Below are 21394 nucleotides of genomic sequence, written 5' to 3' on the forward strand. Positions count from 1 at the left end.
GGAGAAAATTTGGCTTTGGTCCACTTCTCGCAAACCTTCCAGGGCATCTGGTTCCCCAAGATGCAGCCTCATATAATGGCTGTTTGATTTTTGAAGATTTCAGAGAAATGACACAGCTGGTGTCAAGTCCAGGCTGGGGGCTCTGAAGAAGACCTTGGGTGTGTGTTGAGGAAGGAAAGGAAGTATTTCTTCACACAATGCATAGTTAAATTGTGGAATGCCCTGCCCCAGGATGTAGTGATGGCTGCCAACTTGGAAGGCTTTAGGAGGGGAGTGGACATGTTCATGGAGGAGAGGGCTATCCATGGCTACTAGTCAAAATGAATACTAGTCATGATGTTTACTTATTCTCTCCAGTCTCAGAGGAACATGCTTATTAAATTAGGTGCTCTGGAACAGGCAGGATGGTGCTGCTGTAGTCGTCTTGTTTGTGGGCTTCCTAGAGACACCTGGTTGGCCACTGTGTGAACAGACTGCTGGACTTGATGGGCCTTGGTCTCATCATAAGAACATAAGAAAGGCCATGCTGGATCAGACCAAGGTCATAGAATCATAGAATCATAGAGTTGGAAGGGACCACCAGGGTCATCTAGTCCAACCCTCTGCACAATGCAGGAAACTCACAGCTACCTCCCCCCACACACCCCCAGTGCCCAGAAGATGGCCAAGATGCCCCCTCTAATGAACTGCCCAAGTTATTAGAATCAGCATTGCTGACAGATGGCCATCTAGCCTCTGCTTAAAAACCTCCAGGGAAGGAGAGCTTACCACCTCCAGAGGAAGCCTGTTCCACTTTGGAACCAGAAAATTCTTCCTAATGTCTAGATGGAAATTCTTCTGATTTAATTTTAACCCATTGGTTCTGGTCCGACCTTCTGGGGCAACAGAAAACAACTCGGCACCATCCTCTATATGACAGCCCTTCAAGTACTTGAAGATGGTTATCATATCCCCTCTCAGTCTTCTCCTTTTCAGGCTAAACATACCTATTGTTTTCTGTTGCTCCAGAAGGTCTGACCAGAACCAACGGGTTGAAATTAAAACAAAAGAGTTTCCGTCTAGACATTAGGAAGAATTTTCTAACAGTTAAAGCAGTTCCTCAGTGGAACAGGCTTCCTCGGGAGATGGTGAGCTCTCCTTCCCTGGAGGTTTTTAAGCAGAGGCTAGATGGCCATCTGTCAGCAATGCTGATCCTATGACCTTAGGCAGTTCATGAGAGGGAGGGCACCTTGGCCATCTTCTGGGCATGGAGTAGGGATCACTGGGTGTGTGTGGGTGGAGGTAGTTGTGAAATTCCTGCATTGTGCAGGGGTTGGGCTAGATGACCCTGGTGGTCCCTTCCAACTCTATGAATCTATAAACTCCCTCCTCTTCCCAAACTCCTCTTCATGCTAAACATACCCAGCTCCTTCAACCTTTCCTCATAGGACTTGGTCTTCAGACCCCTCACCATCTTTGTTGCCCTCCTCTGGACACGTTCCAGCTTATCTACATCTTTCTTAAATTGCTGAGACTCTGGAGGACCATTGCCAATCACAGTAAATGCAGATTCTGATACACCTATGGTCTGAACTGGTGTAAAGCAGTTTCACCTGTCCACAAAGGGCTGAAGTGTCCTGGCGCATATCAGGTCCATGTACCATAAGATGGCCTGTTGTAGCCTTAGGAAGTAAAGCAAAATGGTTAGTGTTGTCAGGTCCCTCTTTGCCATCGGCGGGAGGTTTTTGGGGTGGAGCCTGAGGAAGGCGGGGTTTGGAGAGGGGAGGGATCTTCAATTCCATAGAGTCCAGTTACCACAGCAGCCATTTTCTCCAGGGGAACTGATATCTATCGGCTGGAGATCAGTTGTAATAGCAGGAGATCTCCAGCTAGTACCTGATCTTTCCAGGATGGCAGAACTCAACTGTCACTCAGACTTTCCTTGATACTTCCTTGTTACAGGTTTTCCTCTGTCCTTTGTTAGTTCGCTTTCTTTTACTCTGCAAAGAGTTGCCCATAAATGAATTCTGTGTTCTCAAAGACCCTCGTGGTTCTGAGGTCCTTCTTAGCCAACGGCTTCCGCGGCCACCTTTCCTCTCCTCCTGGCTCCAACACAGTCCCATCCCTCTGTCATTATACCATCTGGGGAGCCTTTCTTTGTGCTTGAGTCCTTTTGTCTCCCTGTGGTTCACTCCTCCTGTGCCTCTGACACTTCCTAAGGTCTTCAGCTTTTGTCTTTCACCTTATTCTTTGTCTCTGTCTGTATAGGATAAGATAAGACCCCCATGAAATGCTTTGGTTTCCCATGATGAGGGAAAATTGGTGTGTGCTTTCACAAGTTGTGTACCACCAAAATTAATTGAGGTTTCCTTAGCTACTGTGTGGTTTCATTTACCTCTTGGGCTTCCCTTTTCCACCCCCAATCTCTTTCTCCATCCTTTCCTTCCACCATGGAAGGGAGCCAGTGTGGTGTAGTGGTTAAGAGCAGTGGACTCTAATCTGGAGAACTGGGTTTGTTTCCCCACCCCGCCACATGAAGTCAGCTGGGTGGCCTTGGGCCAGTCACAGCTCTCTTAGAGCTCTCTCAGCCTCACCTACCTCACAGGGTGTCTGTTGTGGGGAAGGGAAGGTGATTGTAAGCCAGTTTGAGACTCCTTAAAGATAGAGAAAATCAGGGTATAAAAACCAACTGTTTTTCTTCTTCCCCATTGCCTTTCTCCATTCCTCCCTTCAACCTTGGGCTTTCTTTTTATTTCTCTTTATCCCCTCCCTCCTCTCCTTCCTTTCTTTTCATCCCCACTTCCCCTCTCCCTCAGCTTTTCTTGATTTCTTGTTTATTCACCTTCTGTGATTATTCTGCAAACTGGGAGTTATTCTTGCCTCTTCGGCAACCATTTTCCAGCAAACAGTCTCGGTTGGTGCTCACCACACCCTCTCAGAATTCCACAGACTCCGCAAGGTTAGGGACCCCTGAGTTCTAGGGGAATCTTTGTCTGCATTCTCATATTTGCTGCAGAAATCCATGCCCTGTATTCCTCCCCAAGCCTCTTTTCAAAACTCTTATTTGCTCTGATTTCACTTTCCTTGATCTGTCTGGCAGCTTAGCCCTCCTGGCTCGGGTTCCTTCATCGGGGCGCAACAAGCGCCTGGGTTAACATCCTTGTAGCGGTAATGAGTAGGAAGAAACTGGTAAAGCTCACTCACGCATTCCATGAGAGGGAAACCTTGTTAGCAGGAGCAAAAACGTTAAGGTTGTGCTGCAGTGGGAAGTGGATAATAGACTACCGATAAAAGAGTTTGGGTAATTCAGAAAATACCTGCAGTCGCTCGCACTTTGGGGAATCTGTAGCAAATGGCTTCTGGGTGCCTGGAAGCAAATACAGCTGCATCGTTATACACCATACCTTTTTGGCTATGTGCTGTTTAAACCTGAGCACCCTGTATTCAGTATTACTAGCCGTCTGCAGGTTCGGTATCTCTGCCTCAGGATGCAAAATGCTCACCTGCATGGAGCTGTTGTACATGATGGTCTTGAAAGGGAGGTTGATTCAGAAACAGGGAAGAGGAGGAGGAGAGATCAGGAAGGTTTTTTTTTCTTCTGAACTCCACCTCTCCCAGACAATATGACCTTAACCCTTTCCCCTGAAATTCATTCTCCACTTTCAGAGAGACAGTGTGATGTAATGGTTAGACTTCTGGATCAGATCCCTGCTCTGCTGAGCAATTCATAGTTGAGTCAGTCACACTCTCATTTTTGTTGTTATTGGTATTGTTTTTACTACAGGTATACTATATGAGTATATTTGCCCGTTGAACTAACTATATGTATTTTTCTGGCAAGGCTGTAATAAAGTGTTTTGTTTGTTTACTACAGGTATAGTATAGTATATAGTATAGTATAGTATAGTATAGTATAGTATAGTATAGTATAGTTATTGACTCCATTCCCATGTTGTGTTGTGTGGGGTCTCCTGCCACTGGTCTCAGTTCCCTACTCACGATAATTAGAGGAGAGAATTTGGGGCAGGAATGGCATTAGTGGTGGCCCTCTAGGAATTGCCCCCAATCTCTGTGGTAAAGATCATGGAGATTGGGAGAATTTCTAGACCGTCACCTGGAAGTGGGGGGCACATTCCCCTGAAACTCTACCACCCCCAGGCACAGCCTTCCCAAATATGGCAACCCTAATTGTAAGGTAGCCTTGTGCAGGTTTGATTTATGCAAGGACTGTAGCCCCGTGGTAGAGTATGTTTTGTTTGTTAAAGGTCCCAGGTTCAATCTGTAGCACCTCCAGTATATGGATCTTAGATAGCAGGTGTTGGGAACATATTTCTCCATCTGAGACCCTGAAGAGTTTCTGCTGGTTAGAGACTATGGTCCTGAGATTAGATGGACCAGTGGTCTGGATCTTTATCAGAAAGCTTCATATGTTCACACCCAGTAAGAGTCTCTTTAAGTAAATGATGCCTCTCTTTTCCTCTTCTCCCCCCCCCCACTAGCTGATGCAGATGATTGACAGTCCATCCTAGAAAACAGTGTCATAGGACTCTACTTTTTGCATGCTCTAGAGCAACGATTCCCAAACTGTGCTCCACGGAGCACTTGGTGCTCTGCGAAACATCTCCTAGTGCTCCGTGAAGAGATTGGAAGGAAAAATACTATCATTCGGTTTAGTATATAGGTGCTAGGTGAAAATTAGTGCTCCGTAACGAATTTCTCTCCTGAAAAGAGCTCCATGACTCAAAACACTTGGGAACCGCTGCTCTAGAGTATGTCTTAACATCTCTCTCTCCTCCCAGATTTACAGTACCACGTCTGATCCTGATAAGTCTTTTAACTCCAGTCTTTAAAGATCTGGAATTAATCCTTGCAATCAACACCCTCTGGCCTGGTGTTTGACCATGGGCGTTATGAAAAGCTATTACCCATAAGTATGTTCAGAAATCAGCTGGCGAGTGGATGGGAAAATATCTAAATGGAAAATTTGGTTGATGCTTTCAATGGCAGAAAAAGAGTGCACCTACAGAGATGCTCATTTCATTCGCTGTAGTGTGGTAAGCATTTCCCCCCCTGTAAAACATCAATGGCATAATTGAAATCCATTTTACGTGATTTTTTCCCCCTCTTATGATTTAGAATTAGATCAATTTCGTATTCCCGGAGAACTCCTCGACAAGCACGTAAATGCAGCCACTAGAACTGTATTTTGTCCATGGGCAAAACTAATATCATTTGCTGATTCATTACACTCTCAGCGGGGTACTTGATTTGAGAAAGCTACCTGGAATTATTGCTGGCAGTAGAACGCTAAACTAAGATAAGCTTTAACAATAGCCCCCCCCCCCAAAAGCCAAACGCAAAAAGAAAATGGAAATACTGATTACAAGTAAGTTTGATGGTTGCTTTGATTACGGTATTTGTTCAAAACCTTAAATACCATTGATGCTTCAAGTAGGCCTTGTGCAATGTAATAAGACACCAGAATGAGCCCATTGTATAGTGTCCACCAGTAGTATGAAGAAGAAGAGTCGGTTTTCATATGCCGACTTTCTCTACCACTTAAGGGAGACTCAAAACGGCTTACAATCACTTTCCCTTCTCCTCCCCACAACAGACATCCTGTGAGGCAGGTAGGGCTGAGAGAGCTCTTAATAGAACTGTAACTTGCCCAAGGTCACCCAGCTGGCTTTGTGTGTAGGAATGGGGAAACAAATCCAGTTCACCAGATTAGCCTCCGCCGCTCATGTGGAGGAGTGGGGAATCAAACCCAGTTCTCCAGATCAGACTCCACCGCTCCAAATTGCTGCTCTTAACCACTACACCACGCTGGTGTAGTTCCATTCTATAAGATCATAACTTGATATAGCATGTTCCGTTCTGTAAGGTCATAGCAATATACACACCATTGCAGTTGTAAGCAAAAAGGGGGGACGTGTGTACAGTGTACCACTGTGCTGTGTATTCAGAGTGCTGGTTTTGACCCTTAAAGCCCTTAACAGTCTGGAACTGTCCTAGTTGTGGGACTGCCCTTCCCAGTGTGACCCCCCTGTCTCCTTAGATCATCCTAGCAGGATCTTCTACAGATGCCTGGCCCATGAACTGCCCGCTTTTCAACCACCAGGGCAAGGGCATTTTCGGCAGTGGCCCCTTCTCTCTGAAATCAGCTCCCCAGAGACATTAATGCCGTGTGGGATCTTCCAGCATTCCATAGTGCATGTCAGGCTGCTTTGTTTCATGCAGGCTTTGGTTAAGATTACAAAGAGGGGAGAAATGAGCTGTGACTCACAAAAGCTGATACCCTGCCAGAAATGTTTGTTAGTCTTTAAAGTGCTACTGGACTCTTGCTCTTTTCTGCTGCTACAGACAGACTAACACGACTACCCGTCATGATCTTTCATATAGGTGACATAGTGATCCTCATCAACTAAAAGATAAATGATTTTGTCTGACACTGAATTATACAGGAATGTAGAAAAATCCCCCTTTCTTCACCTGGCCCCATTGTGTGGATTTTTGATCCGCACATCCGATCCATTGTTCAGGCTTAGATATAATGATGCCAGGATACAAAAGCAGCATTCTGCTGTCTCCCGAGTGACTGGTTGAGCCTGGTATACACACACAAACAGAAACACACACACAGGCATGCATATTATGTCATCATCAGATTCATATGTAAGCATATCAACACGATGCCAAAGGTGTAAAACTGGAGTTGCAGGCTGTTTTATACCTTATGGCACTAATTTTCAAAACAACCTCTGTGACTTTAGCCAGCGGTTGCAAGGTTGTCAGGACACTGATAATTGAGTTTTCCGGGGAGTTTTGACCATTGGTGCTAATTTGAAAAGCAGATTAAGCAGTGGAATACATTTTCTGCCTTGACCTTTATCACATCACTTTCTTGTGTGGGAATAAGATGGTGCATATATGTACGAAGGTATAACCTACGTGCTCCTCATTTGTAAAAAAAAAAAAAAGTGGGGCTTTTTTCCCCCCTTGAGACTCACCCGGTAAGGTTCATTCTGATTCTCTTAATGAGAGATTATGTTCAGCTTGGCATAAGAGAGTTGCTATTTAAATATTGTCTTTTATTACTCTAGTGAAAAGACATTGTTCTAGTGAATCCCAAATTGCAGCTGAAGGAGAAGGAGAAGGAGAAGAAGAAGAAGAAGAAGAAGAAGAAGAAGAAGAGTTGGTTTTTATATGCCAACTTTCTCTACCACTTAAGGAAGAATCAAACCAGCTTACAATCACCTTCCCTTCCCCTCCCCACAATAGACACCCTGTGAGGTAGGTTGGGCTGAGAGAGCTCTAAGAGAGCTGTGACTAGCTCAAGGTCACCCAGCTTGCTTCATGTGTAGGAGTGATTCTTCCTTAAGTGGGAAAGTCAACATATAAAAACCAACTTTTCTTCTTCTTCTTCCTCTTCTTCTTCTTCTCTTCTCATGTCACCTGAACATGCAGGTTCTACATGCATTTCATTTCATAATGGAGATCCTTTGTTTCCCATAGTTTGTTCAGGGGCCTGTTTAGTACATTTATTTATTTACCATTCCATTAGAGGCCAGCAGCGAACCGTGTGCGAGGGACACATAAGCCAGGAGCTTGCCTTCCAATGCACGAGGGGAGCAGCCCATGAATCCGGACTCAGTAACTCCGCACCCTTCCGAGAAATTGCCGTTCTATTTTGAGCTGTTTGTGTGGGCTGTGATAGATGATGAAGCAAGCGGGTGGACAAATATTGTTCTTAGAAGGACAAAATGTAGCCTTTCCTTGTTTTCTCCAATTTCTCCCGGAAAATTATCTCTCTCCAGAGGGTAGTAAATAGACACTGCTTTTCATTGTTAACAGAAATACCATATTACTTTGATTAAACTGTAGACCTTCCTTTGAAGCATAATAATTGGAAATTGGGGAAACTAAAAGGGAGTTAGACTATTATTCTGAGCTTGGTACCCAACAAACCGTAATTCACGCTCCGAAAGTACAGCTGCCCTCGCGTTTCCGGCCCCCCAGACGAACACAATGGGTGTTTCACAGCAAATGCTAATATTATGATAATCCGAATAGCTGCATTCCTTCACTTCCTCGTCCTCATTTATCAGGGTTATGGCGCTTCTTTGCATCGCGCTGCTCCCGATGTGGATTTTGTGGCAGGTAGACCAAATTAGGTGTTAACGGGGGGAGGGCGGACCCGACCCAAGCCTCCTGCCTTCTTAAATCCACACAAGCTGTTGTTTGCCACAAATAAACATTGCTCGGATAATAAGCTGCTTTCTCGATAAGGTCCCCTCACAAGCCGAGGCTGCAACAGAAAGTGTTCCGAAGTTGCTTGCGAATGTGTTAACTTATTTTTAGAAAGTATGCCTGACAAGTAATGCAAAGCTGTCTACTGGAGAACTCAGAACTATCTGTCATATCTAGGGTTGCCAGGTCCTTCTTCACCATCGGTGGGAGGTTTTTGAGGCAGAGCCTGAGGAGGACGGGGTTTGGGGAGGGACTTCCATGCCGTAGAGTCCTATGGCCAAAGCAGCCACTTTCTCCAGGTGAACTGATCTCTATTGACTGGAGATCAGTTGTAATAGCAGGAGATCTTCTGCTATTACCTGGAGATTTGACCAAGTTCTATAATTACATATAACCTATGCTGCAATAGTAATAGCTGATCATCCCAAGGCAGCACGTCGGCTCAAAAACAATTCAATATTTCATAACACTGTTTATTAACTTCATAAACATTTATGTACAATCCTAAGCTAATACTAACACTAAACGATTATATACAATTCATTTTCTCTGACATGCCGACGTGCTGCCTTGGGATTATTAGCTATTACCTGGATATTGGCAACCCTAGCCATATCAATTACAGTTTGGGACCACTGAGGGCCTTTGGAGTTGGGGCCACTGGGAACGTTAGCTAAGCACGGAGGAAAATGATGGCTTCTCATTAAATGGGGCTGCATATTGACCACTCCCCGAAACTGGGGCAGATGTTGTATGTCTCATCCATGTGCTTTAGACCTGGAAAATTCCCCATTTCAGTTCCTCTTGTGTAGATACTTAACCTTCAAATACGTAACAGTGGGTAGTTTTAGAGGGTAGCCGTGTTGGTCTGCAGTAGAACTGTCTAATGGTTAGGGTTCCAACTCATAGAACCATAGAGTTGGAAGGTACCACCAGGTTCATCTAATCCAACCCCCTGCACAACGCAGGAAATTCACAGCTACCTCCCTCCCACACCCCCAGTGACCCTTACTCCATGCCCAGAAGATGGCCAAGATGTCCTCCCTCTCCTGATCTAAGGTCATAGAATCAGCATTGATGACAGATGCCCATCTAGACTCTGCTTAAAAACCTCCAGGGAAGGAGAGCTCACCACCTCCCGAGGAAGCCTGTTCCACTGAGGAACCGCTCTGTTAGAAAAATTCTTCGTAATCTCTAGATGGAAACTCTTTTGATTTCATTCCAACCTGTTGGTTCTGGTCCGACCTTCTGGGGCAACAGACAACAACTTGGCACCATCCTCTATATGGCAGCCCTTCAAGGACTTGAAGTTGGTTATCATATATCCTCTCAGTCTTCTGGGTGGGAAATGCCTAGAAATTTTGGGGGTGGAGTCTGAGGAGGGCAGGTTTTGGAGATTGGAGGGACTTCAATGCCATAGAGTCCAATTGCCAAAGCAGCCATTTTATCCAGGGGAACTGATTTCTGTCGCCTGGAGATCAGTTGTAATAGCGGGAGATCTCCAGCTACCACCTGGTGGCTAATGGTAGAATCTCTCTGTCCTGCTTTATCCCATTGGGGGAACCCCCCCCCAAAAAAAAAAAAAACTATCCAGTTCTTTGCTTCACACAGTCCTGGATGACTGCCTAGCATGGTCTCTTGCAGACATAAGAAGGCAGTGGAACACAAGTTTACTATACAGAAGGTCCATTCAGTGCCTGACTACTCTTATTAAAGGATCTTACTTCACAGGTGTTGGAGAAACCTTTTTCTATTGTCAGTTGCCCAACACTGAGCTAATTAGATCCACAGTCTGGCTTGGTATTAGGCAGATCATGCAGACATTCAACTTTTTGTCTCCCTTCTCTCCGACTTATGCTTTTTGTGGCTGAGCAGAACATCAGTAGCTCAAGGAGCCATCTTGGTTGAAGCATCTTACTGAGGCTGTGCCTTGAACAATCAGTGTTTCTGTCGGGAAGCACAGCTGTCTTGTTAAGGTTATCTTCCTTGTGTCTCGGAGCCCTGGCAGTTTTCTTAATGGAAATGTAATGCAAAACATTAGTGTGATTAAACCCAGCCTAGAAATGTCCTTGGTAGTTTTTTTTAATGTTCCCAAACGTATCACAGTTTATTCTAACTGCACAAAGCTATTTCTTCATTTCTGTTCTTATCATCTCCTGCTTAATTTTGTAAACTGTCCAGAGATCTGTCAATATGATTTTTTTTTTACAGTCTCCTGTCTCTCTTCGTAGCTCCAAGACCAAAAGATATCTATTTCATCCCACCCTTCCTCCAACGATTTCTGGGTGGTTTCTATGGTTCTTCTTGCCTCCATTTTATCTTCACAACATCCCAGGGGGATAGACGGGGCTAACAGATAGTAAATGGTCCAAAATTATCTAGTGAGTTTCAGAATTCAATCAAGATTGGAACCCAGGTCTCATCAGTACTAGTTTAACATGCTACCCAGTAAACTAGTAATAGTAACATGGTATAAAGGTTGGTGGGTTGATCTGGTTGGCCCAGGCTAGTCCAATCTTGTCAGATCTTGGAAGCTAAGCAGGGTTGGCTCTGGTTAGTCCAGCATTGCTGCCAGAGGCAAGTAATAGCAAACCACCTCTGTTCATCTCTTGAACACACACACACGGAGCTGCCTTATTCTGAATCAGACCATTGATCTATCAGGTTCAGTATTGTCTACTCAGACTGGCAGTGGCTCTCCAGGATCTCAGGTGGAAGACTTTCAAATCAGTCCCTACCTGGAAATGCCAAGGATTAACTGGAGATGCCAAGGACTGAACCTGAAGAAGAAGAAGAGTTGGTTTTTATATGCTGACTTTCTCCCCACTTAAGGAAGAATCAAACCGGCTTACAATCACCTTCCCTTCCCCTCCCCACAACAAACACCCTGTGAGGTAGGTGGGGCTGAGAGAGCTCTAAGAAAGCTTTGACTAACCCAAGGTCACCCAGCTGGCTTCATGTGTAGGAGTGGGGAAATCAACCAGGTTCTCCAGATCAGAATCCACTGCTCCAAACCACCGCTCTTAACCACTACACCATGCTGGCCTGGGACCTTTGCATTCCAGATACTCTTACCACTGAGCCACGACCTCTCTCCATATGGGGTTGCCATAAATTGACTGTGACTTGACAGCAGTTTCCACCACCACCATAAACGTTGGCCCTTTGCTGGAGAAAAACATTGTGGGGGGGGGGGGGGAAATAAGATGCAATTGTACTTGTTTCATACACCACAAATTGTGCCAGGCTTTAGTCATGCAGCGGGCTAAATGACTAAAGTGTAAATTTATGGGATAATGAAGGGGTTCCCCGCTGTAATTATACCAATTCTCTCAACAGTACAATGTTTGTGTGTAGCTGGAGTTGATAAATGAGACTACCAGATGAGCCCTGATTTAATGCCTGCCCATTAAATTCATTATACCTTTTTAAGCTTCAAATAAGCTTTGCTTAAAATGGGTATGTTAATACCAAAGACTAGACAACTGCATTTAGAAAAGGGATTATGGTATTTCGCATGCCCCCCCCCCATCATCTGGGGGTTAACATATTGTGTGGATTATGCCACTTCTAGAGTTGCAGGCCACTGATTGGAACCTGGCAGCAGAGGGGGAAGTGGGGACACGGGGGCATGCACTAGTGTGATGCCACTTTGCTTTAGGAATCATTTAGGAACCATAGGGTTTCCAGTGATGTCCAGAATGACGTGACATCATGTCTGGGTTTTCCCCGGAAGTGATGTCACATTGCACGTGACTACGGCCATTTTAAAATAATGTTTCTCCTGCTGCCTCAAGGAGAAGCAGTGGAAAGTGCGTAGAGAGCCAGTGTGGTGTAGTGGTTAAGAGCATTGGTTTGGAGCGGTGGACTCTGATCTGTAGAACCAGATTTGATTCCCCACTCCTCCACATGAGCGGCGGAGGCTAATCGGGTGAACTGGATTGGTTTCCCCACTCCTACAAACATGAAGCCAGCTGGTTGGCCTTGGGCTAGTCACAGCTCTCTTAGAGCTCTCTCAGCCCCACCTACCTCACAGGGTGTCTGTTGTGGGGAGGGGGAGGGAAGGTGATTGTAAGCTGGTTTGAGTCTCCGTTAAGTGGTAGAGAAAGTTGGCATATAAAAACCAACTCTCTCTCTCTCTCTCTCTCTCTCTCTCTCTCTCTCTCTCTCTCTCTCTCTCTCTCTCTCTCACCAACCAACCTCACAGGGCTGTTGTGAAGACAAATGGGAAAGGGAGAACCATGTACTTTGAGGTCCCTGGAGGAAGGGAAGGCTACAGTTATATTACATAGCTTGATGATATCCTGGAGCCCCCCCCCCCCAAAAAAAAGCTCTCGTTTTGTCACCAAAATGTTGGACAGGGAATGTTCTGGTTAACCCAATGGTAAAATATTGCCAGCCTACCATTCCAAGATTCTGAAGGGTGTTCAAAAAATAAAATTCCAATACACTGCAAATTGCACCATTTGCTTAGGTATGTCTTACTAAAGAAGGGTAGAGCAAGTGATTGCTTTAGGTGAGTAGATTTTTAAACATAGTGTTATTCTTTTCTGCAGGGACATGCATGAATTATTCAAGTATAAGCTATATAAAGTAGAAATGAGAAAGAGTGGGATAAGGGCCATATTCTGAACCACTAAATACAACTGAGCTGGAAATAAAAGGTTTTTTAAAAAAAGTTCAAAAAGCATCCAAAAAGTTACTTTTCAGAAATCAATCACAACTGACAGGTCTCTGAAACCCTTTAGAGAGGTAAGTGAAACCACCTACAGTATTAATAGAAAATCCTGTCCATCTCCACACATATACGCCTTAATTCCCTTGTTGGATACTAATATGCCTTTTTTTCTAATCCATCCACAAATATCTTCAAAGATTTAAAGGTTTTTCCATAAACAAACCATTGTCTGCCAATGGACTGTGGATAGCACTTCTTCAGTGTATGGTAGGGTTGAGAAAACCAGGATATTTGGGGAGGGGAGCCTGAGGAGAGCAGGGTTTGGAGAAGGGAGAGACCTCATCAGGATACAGTGGCATGGAGTCCATCCTCCAAAGCAACCCTTTTCTCCAGGGGAACTGATCTCTGGAGATCAGTTGTAATACCAGGAGATATCCAGGCCCCACATGGAGGTTGGCAACCCTAGTGTGTGAGTAGTGAGAATAAGTAATCATGCAAAGGTTTTGTGATACTCGTACAGCTTCAGAAGAAAAATATCTGATGCAAGAACAGACAAACGTCTCTGAAATCAAAGAATAGGAAGGGAAGGGAAGTCTTTCCCCTCCTCAGGCTCCACTCAAAAAAAGAGGGACCTGGCAACCCTAAGGGAGCGTAAAGTGCTCACATTTCCTGTATCCTTTAGAGCTAGGATTGCCAATTGTGAGCTGAGAAACTTCTGAAGATTTGGGGAAAGGTGGAGTTTGGGGACAGGGCTCAGCAGGGATGTGATGGCATAGAGTCTCCCCTCAGAAGCTGCTGTTTCCTCCAGGGGAACTGATCTCTATAGTCTGGAGATCAGCTGTAATTCTATGAGATCTCCAGCCCCCAACTGGAAGCTGGCAACCATGCCTGGAGCTCAGGGGACAGATTTGGATCCAAGCCCCAGGCAACTCTTTCTACAGCCATAGAAACTACTGGAACAAAACCAAATCCACATAGGTGACCTGTGTTGGTTCTACAGATGCTTTTTCTATCTTCCCAGCTATGCAGGATCCAAAGAATGTTCTTCAGATCCTTAGCCTGATGATTTTATGGAGGAAACGTAGCTACCTTTAATCCATTTTAGTAATTACTGTTTATTATTTAAACCATTTACATGCTACCTTGTAACCATAAGTTTCTGTTTTTTATTTCTGTCCGACTTTCGATGACATACAGTTGGCCAATAAATGAAGTTAGTAGAACGTTTCTTCCTTTTCTTTCTCTACAGACCATGGAGAATCCAAAATACGAGCTCATTATAGAAGCCAAAGACATGGGAGGCATGGATGTGGGATTAACTGGCACGGCCACGGCAACCGTCGTCGTCGACGACAAGAACGACCATCCGCCAGAGTTCACCAAAAAAGAGGTAAGCATTTATTTCACATGACAAAACCGTTAAGAAACAGCTGTTCTGGAATCTAAAACAGGAAGAGCATTTCGGGAAGCTGGCGGGCGCCTTTCCTCCTTATACTTTTTGAGACCACATGTGATTTTGCTTCTGGGAGCCCTAACGTTTCTGGCTCGCTCACTGTCTCTACACACTGGGTAACTGGTTGCAAAATGAAACTATGGCTGTAGTCCTGCATGCTAAAGGCAAAAAAAGAGTCCATGAGGCAGTGGGTTGACTGAAATTAATACATTGACCAACATTGTTGTAGTTATTGTGCAGTATAAACAAAGTTCTATCCCAAAGAAAGTCAGTTTCAGGTAGCCGGCTCAAGGTTGACTCAGCCTTCCATCCTTCCAAAGATGACAGACTGAGAGGCATAGGCCAACCAGCTATGGCTCTCTCTCTGCTGTCTGGTTGGGCAGGTGGGGAGACAGCGTTCCATTTGGTAAGGGGACCTGGTCGTGCTTCCTTGTTGGTTATCATCTCAGCAGGTTGGCAAGTTTTGACCTGGTCATCCAGGGGACTACTATGTACTTTTTGGACCAGCATGCACTTCAGGTGTCATCTGGAAAGGAACATGGTCGGCCATGTGCAGGCTTTGCTGAAAAGAGAAACAAGATAGCAAACTAGGGAAGGAATTATATTGGAATAAATGTCCTGGAGCCCAGGGAGCAGGAAAAGGTTCAGGCTGACCAGGACTCCCTTTTCTCATTCTGCGGCAACTGTTAAGGCAAGGGTGGGTTCCCAACAGTGCCTTGGCAAATGCTAGGGAATTTTGGAGGAGGGAAGAGCCTGGGGAAGGCAGTTTGGAGATGATGTGATGTTATCTCCAGATGATATTCATGAAGAAGAAGAGCTGGTTTTTATACCCCAATTTCTCTACCTCTAAGCAGTCTCAAACTGGTTTACAATCGCCTTCCCTTCCCTCTCCACAACTGACACCTTGTGAGGTAGGTGGGGCTGAGAGAGGTCTGCAAGAACTATGACTGGCCCAAAGTCACCCAGCAGGCTTCATTTGGAGGAGAGGGGAAACAAACCCAGATCTCTAGATTAGAGTCCACTGCTCTTAACCAATACACCATGTTGGCTCTAGGCCATTCTAGGACATCACCCAGAGGTGATATCACATCCTCCCAAACTCTGCCCTCCCCAGGCACTGACCTCCAAATCTGCTGCCATTTGCCATAGAGGCTAAAGGAAATTCCTTGAGTGTTATTACGTAGAGGCCTTTCTCTCTCTCTCACTCCTTACTTCCTCAAGGGTGGGTAATTCCCCAGCCCAGGTGGGTAAATGGGAAGCTTACGCAAGGGTCCTACCCTGAGGAATGGCAGATGCGCTGAGGCACCGTTTGATTTATCCCCAGTTTAGTCAAACTCACAGCCTTTGTCTTGTATGCTTGTCCAAGAACTTCCCTTCCTCTATCGAAGTCTCCCCTCCCCCTTCCCCGCTCTGCTGGAATCTGAAAATGGCAGTCTCAATCTGAAATCATGCTAAATTGTGTGTAAAAGTGTAGGAGGGGAGGAAAAGCTAATATTGACGCATGTCTTCGAGATCAGTCAATAGAAGAAAAAGGCATCGTGTTAACTGGCGATGCGCTGAAAGCGAGCCAGTGTTGGTTTCATCTACCCTGGGCTGATGGTTTGACACGCGCTCGCGTTCATTGGCCCGTCACCTGTTTTCACTTGGAATTTAGCTTCGTTTCATTCAAAACTTGTAATGGGAAACTCAATGGAAATCGTCACCTTTCTTCAAGATGCTGGAGAGCGCATTCCCTCTGAGGGAAGCTCATTTTGACACTGCCGTAATGACTTCTCTGATATCACAGCCTCTACATTTATTTTGAGTTTCCGTCACTGAAGAATGAATTCTGTTGAGGGGAAAAAATACCTTTACAAATAAAAGTAGGGAGAGAAATCCCTTGTGTATAGGACAGGGTTGTTTGCCTGGCTGGAAAGTACATGGGTTTTTTGTGTGGTGAAAAAATAATATTGAGAAAATGGTAAGAGTAAGTTTTCTGAAGTAAATTATATTCAGGTAAGAACTTCAGACCTCCTGCTTCTCCATGATACTTCTCATTAGGGATGAATAAATATGGTTGTTTTGTTTTCTTTCTGTTTTCAAATTTTGTTGTTCTTGTTCTTATTGTTGTGTGCATAAAGTGCCATCAAGACCATAAGGTTTTCAAGACAAGTAGGAAGCAGAGGTGGTTTGCTATTGCCTTCCTCTTGGGAGTGGACATGTTCATGGCAGAGAAGGCTATCCATAGCTAATAGTCAGAATGGATACTAGTCATGATGCATAACTATTCTCTCCCACATCAGAGGAGCATGCCTATTATATTAGGTGCTTTGGAACACAGGCAGGGCAATGCTGCTGCAGTTGTCTTGTTTAGGGGCTTCCAAGAGGTACCTAGTTGGCCACCGTGTGAACAGACTGCTGGACTTGATGGGCCTTGGTCTGATCCACCAGGGCTTTTTTTATGTTCTTATGTTTTTATGCTGTTGGGACCCTTTTCATTTTGCTCTTTTTCGTTTCCGGCACTCCTGATTTATTTGTTTCTTTAATGCCAGTTTTATAAAATTTATGTAACATGTGTCACTTGTATTTGACACAAAAATAATGTTACAGTTGAGTAAACGTTATGGGGGGATAGGTATAAGGACAAGGAAACGAAGTGACATGGAAATAAAAACCCACTGGTTCAATTTGCGCAAGAGAGAAGCAAAGTTGTCATGGGGATTTTCAAGTGGCACCGGTGGTGGTGGAAAGTGCTGTCGAGTCACAACCAACTCATGGCGACCTCCTAGGGTTTTCAAGGCAAGAGACATTCAGAGGTGATTTGCTACTGCCTGACTCTACGTAGCAACCCTGGACTTCCTTGGTGGTCTCCCACCCAAGCGCTAATCAGGGCCAACCCTGCTTAGTTTCCAAGACCTGATGAGATCAGGCTATCCTGGGCCAACCACGTCAGGGCATTGAAATTATGGGTGGTTGAGGAAAGTACCGTGAAGTCACAACTGACTTATGATGACCCTGTAGGGTTTTCAAGGGAAGAGATGTCCAGAGGTGGTTTGCCATTGCCTGCCTCTGCACAGCAACCCAGGCTTGGGTACCCAGATCCTGTATGTTTTCCCCAACTGTGCATTTGCAGATGCAAAACTATTTGTGGTCAGTCAAAGTGGAGGGGAAAAGAGTTAACCATTTATATCCCACTACTCTTTGGAAATTCAAGGTGGCCAACTGAATGCCGCTACGGTAGGAAAATGCAGTAAAAATATTTTTAAACAACTGAATGTTGATTTTAAAGGCTGACCACCATCAGTAGGGTTGCCAACCTCCAGGTACTAGTTGGAGATCTCCTGCTGTTATAACTGATCTCCAGCCGATAGAGATAAGCTCACCTGGAGAAAATGGCTGCTTTAGCAATTGGACTTCATGGCATTGAAGTCCCTCCCCTCCCCAAATCCCGCCCTCCTCAAGCTCTGCCCCCCAAAACCTCCCGCTGTTGGCGAAGAGGGACCTGGCAACCCTAGCCATCAGCAAAATCATTTTCCTCCCCCCGCCCCCAATGGCACAGCCCTGATCCATACCAGGTTCTGTGGTGGCTTTTATTTACCACCACAAACACTCTGAGAGTCCATTCACGTACTACCCAGCCACTTGTCTTGTCTGGTCATTAGTAACTTGCCAACACCAGTCTGTTTGTAAGTAGGACTTGAACGCAAGAGTTCAAGACTGCACCCAAAACAAAATGGAAAAAGAAAGTCCATCCATTTTACTGATTTATCAAGATTAACCATTGCTGCTTGAGCCTGAAAGCCATTAACAGCTATATACAGTATATATTGAGGCAAAAGGGAAATGGCCCGGAAGAAAGCAAAATTTAATAAAAATGAAAAAGTCCAGGAAGCGCAGGCATTTGAAACGCCTTGTTTTCGTCTCTCTTTGGCTGCATTTTAATTGTACGCGTTTAACAGGGAGCCGTTTTGGAAAAGAGTAATTGCAGTTTTGTTCTAATAATTATTATCTCCGCAGTTTCAGGTTGGCGGACTCGAGTTAAGGACAGCAAGGATGTAAGGCGTGTGTGTGTGTGGGGGGGGGTTGTCTGTGTGAGTGTGGGATGGCTGATGAGAACTGATGGTGCCACCAGCCGAGGGGCTTTCCTCAAAGCCAGTGTGCTGGTCACAGAATCGTAGAATCATAGAGTTGGAAGGGACCACACCGGCCATCTAGTCCAACCCCTTGCTCAATGCAGGATCAGCCTAGAGCATCCCTGACAAGTGCTTGTCCTGCCGCTGCTTAAAGACTGCCAGTGAGGGGGAGCTCGCCACCTCCCTAGGTAGCCGATTCCACTGTTGAACAAGTCTTAATGTAATATTTCCCCCTAATATATAGCTGGTACATTTCTGCCCATAATTTAAACCCATTATTGTCAGTCCTATCCTCTGTTGCCAACAGGAACACTTCCCTGCCCTCCTCTAAGTGACAGCCCTTCAAATACTTAAGGCGAGCGAGAAGGTTGACGTCCACCAAAATGTAAACCAGTAGGGGAGGGGCTGTGGTCAGTGGTAGAGCTTCTGTTTGGCATGCAGAAGGTCCCAGGTTCAGTCCCTGACATTTCCAGTTAAAGGGACTAGGCAAGTAGGTGATGTGAAAGACCCCTGCCTGAGACTCCGGAGAGCTGCTGCTGAGTAGACAATACTGACTTTGATGGACCAAGGGTCTAATTCAGTATAAGGCAGCTTCATGTGTTCATGTGTTCATATTCTAAAATTCATTTAAGTACCCACTCCCCAAGTGAGCTTCACAAACCTGCGATGTCTTTCCCAAACTGGGAAGCATTCCGATCAGAAAGAAACTCAGTTTAAAAACGCAACTGTTTTAAATCAAAGAGGGTGAGCAGAGGAGAGGGAACGGCTTCAAAATTGTGCACAAGTTGTGAATACATAACATCCCTGATTGTCACCTGTGTGGTCTGGGGAGCCTCAGTTAGAAAAGACCCCCACCCCCAACTAGGGTTACCAACCTCCAGGTGGTGGCAGGCGATCTCCTGCTATTACAAGTGATTTCCAGGCAACAGAGATCCGTTCACCTGGAGAAAATGGCCGCTTTGGCAATTGGACTCTATGGCATTGAAGTCCCTCCCCTCAACAACCACACCCTCCACAGGCTCTGCCCCAAAAACCTCCCGCCGGTGGCGAAGAAGGACCTGGCAACCCTACCCCCAATCCACCCCACGCCCCTGTAAACACTTACAATGAATGTCATATCCAAAAGAGTGGAGGGCTGTGAGATTATTTTTCTCCACAAGTGTGCACAAGTGCAGTCGTAAGAAATAACAGACTGTGCCGAGTGAAGGCCGAGCTAGAGGACTCGTCCTTTTTAGCTCAGGATGTGATTGATGACTGTTATCTTTGATTTGCTCTGAAATTGTCTTGCTTTTGCAATTTGTTCTCTTGCTTGCATCGCTACAATTTCTTTTGCCTCTGTTTACTTCTACCTGAAGATATTTATTTCAACACTCCTCCCCACTTTTTAAATGAAAAACTGACCCCTATTATCGACTGACAACATAATTTTGGCTGCAAGGAGCCTCGGCTCCTTTTATTTTTCATCCCAGGTGTTTCTTCAGGTAGCATAACTTATCTGTGTTTCTAAAGGGGCATTTTTAAGTTCTGAACGATCCCAGTGAAAGTCCATTAAGTTGCAAGAGGGAAGCGGCGGAGTTAGGGGAGCCAGAATTTAGCTATGACAGTGGCATTGAGCTCACTGCCAAATGGGAATGGAGAGATTTCAAATGTTGCCAGTTCTCCTTCAGTGACACTCTTTTCTTGTACACATTTCAGTATGGTTGCCCACCTCAAGGTGGGGCCTGGAGATCTCCTGGAATTATAACTGATCTCCAAACGATAGAGATCAGTTACCCTGGAGAATATGGCTGCTTTGGACGGTATGACATTACATCCTGTTGCGGTCCCTCCTAGGTTTTCCAGGTCCCCCCTCTCCTCCGGTGGGAGGTTTTTGGGGTGGAGGTGAGATGTGATTGTGCACGGCCACTTCGACACAATCGCGTCACTGCCGGTTTACATCCAGGTGTAAAACACATCGCAAGGGGTCATTTACCACTCAAACTGGGAGTAAACAGCCCCTTGCGATGCGGTGCTTTCGGGTATAAACCGGACGTGATGTGGCACCGCAGGCAGGTGCGCGGGCATGCATTGCCCGCCGACCCTCAGCTGGTCGGTGGGCAGCCAGGTGGGTTGGTGGGGGTTTGCCCACCACCACCTGGCACTTGGCAACCCTAGTCCCTCCCCCAACCCTCCAATACCCAAGCTCCACCCCCGGATCTCCAGGAATTTCTCAGCATGGAGGTGGCAACCCTACATTTCAGTGAGGTTTCTGCTAGAACATTTCTTTGAACATTGGCTCAGTGGTGGAGGGGGTAATTTGCATGCAGGTTAGAGAGGAGAAGAGATCAGTGGGGGGGGGGAGGGTTGCAATCCTGACAATTTCTCACTTGTTTCTGTTTTAAAATATGGTTCTGGTATTACGTGGAAATTGAGTTAATATATTCTCTGTCTTTCTTTAATGCAAAAAGGTTACAGGGGTAAAGATGGGTTTGTGACAACCTGGGCACAGGCCAATCAGTGCCATCCATAGCCGATTTCTTCTGCTAGCTTGGAGAACCACATTTTGTACAAGCTCGGTACTTGTCAGGAAAAGGTGCATTTGAACAGACGCTGCTTCCATGCCAGTCCGCCGCTCCTGAAAGATGTTCACCGTAAAGGCTTTCACCTTATGTTTGCTTTTCATATAATATTTATGGGCCACTTCGGTTCAAACTGCCACTTTCTCATCTCACAAACCATGCATAAAAAGACTGGTAATTAATTTGTTTCCTTTCTCCCCGAAGCCTGGGCCATAACTGCATGAGCGCACGTGCTTTAACCCAAATCCATGTACCGAGTGTCTGTTTAGCTTCACTTACAAATGTCCATTAGTCAAATTGACAGCTATTAATAAAACACTGCCATGAAGAACTCAGCTTTGAAATTGGGATTAATATTTTTTTT

At 45.4% G+C, this 21394-nt stretch overlaps 1 protein-coding gene across 1 annotated transcript in view; it reads left to right on the forward strand.

Moving 5' to 3' along the window:
- CDH13 (cadherin 13) overlaps positions 1-21394 on the forward strand; it is a 638997-nt gene that overhangs the window by 524473 nt on the left and 93130 nt on the right. The window contains exon 8 of the mRNA XM_056862383.1: positions 14157-14297. Coding sequence (XP_056718361.1) covers positions 14157-14297 — 141 coding nt within the window. The remainder of the gene's footprint in view (positions 1-14156; positions 14298-21394) is intronic.

This window comes from Euleptes europaea, chromosome 17 (genome assembly GCF_029931775.1).
Source record: "Euleptes europaea isolate rEulEur1 chromosome 17, rEulEur1.hap1, whole genome shotgun sequence".
Taxonomy (NCBI): Eukaryota; Metazoa; Chordata; class Lepidosauria; order Squamata; family Sphaerodactylidae; genus Euleptes; species Euleptes europaea.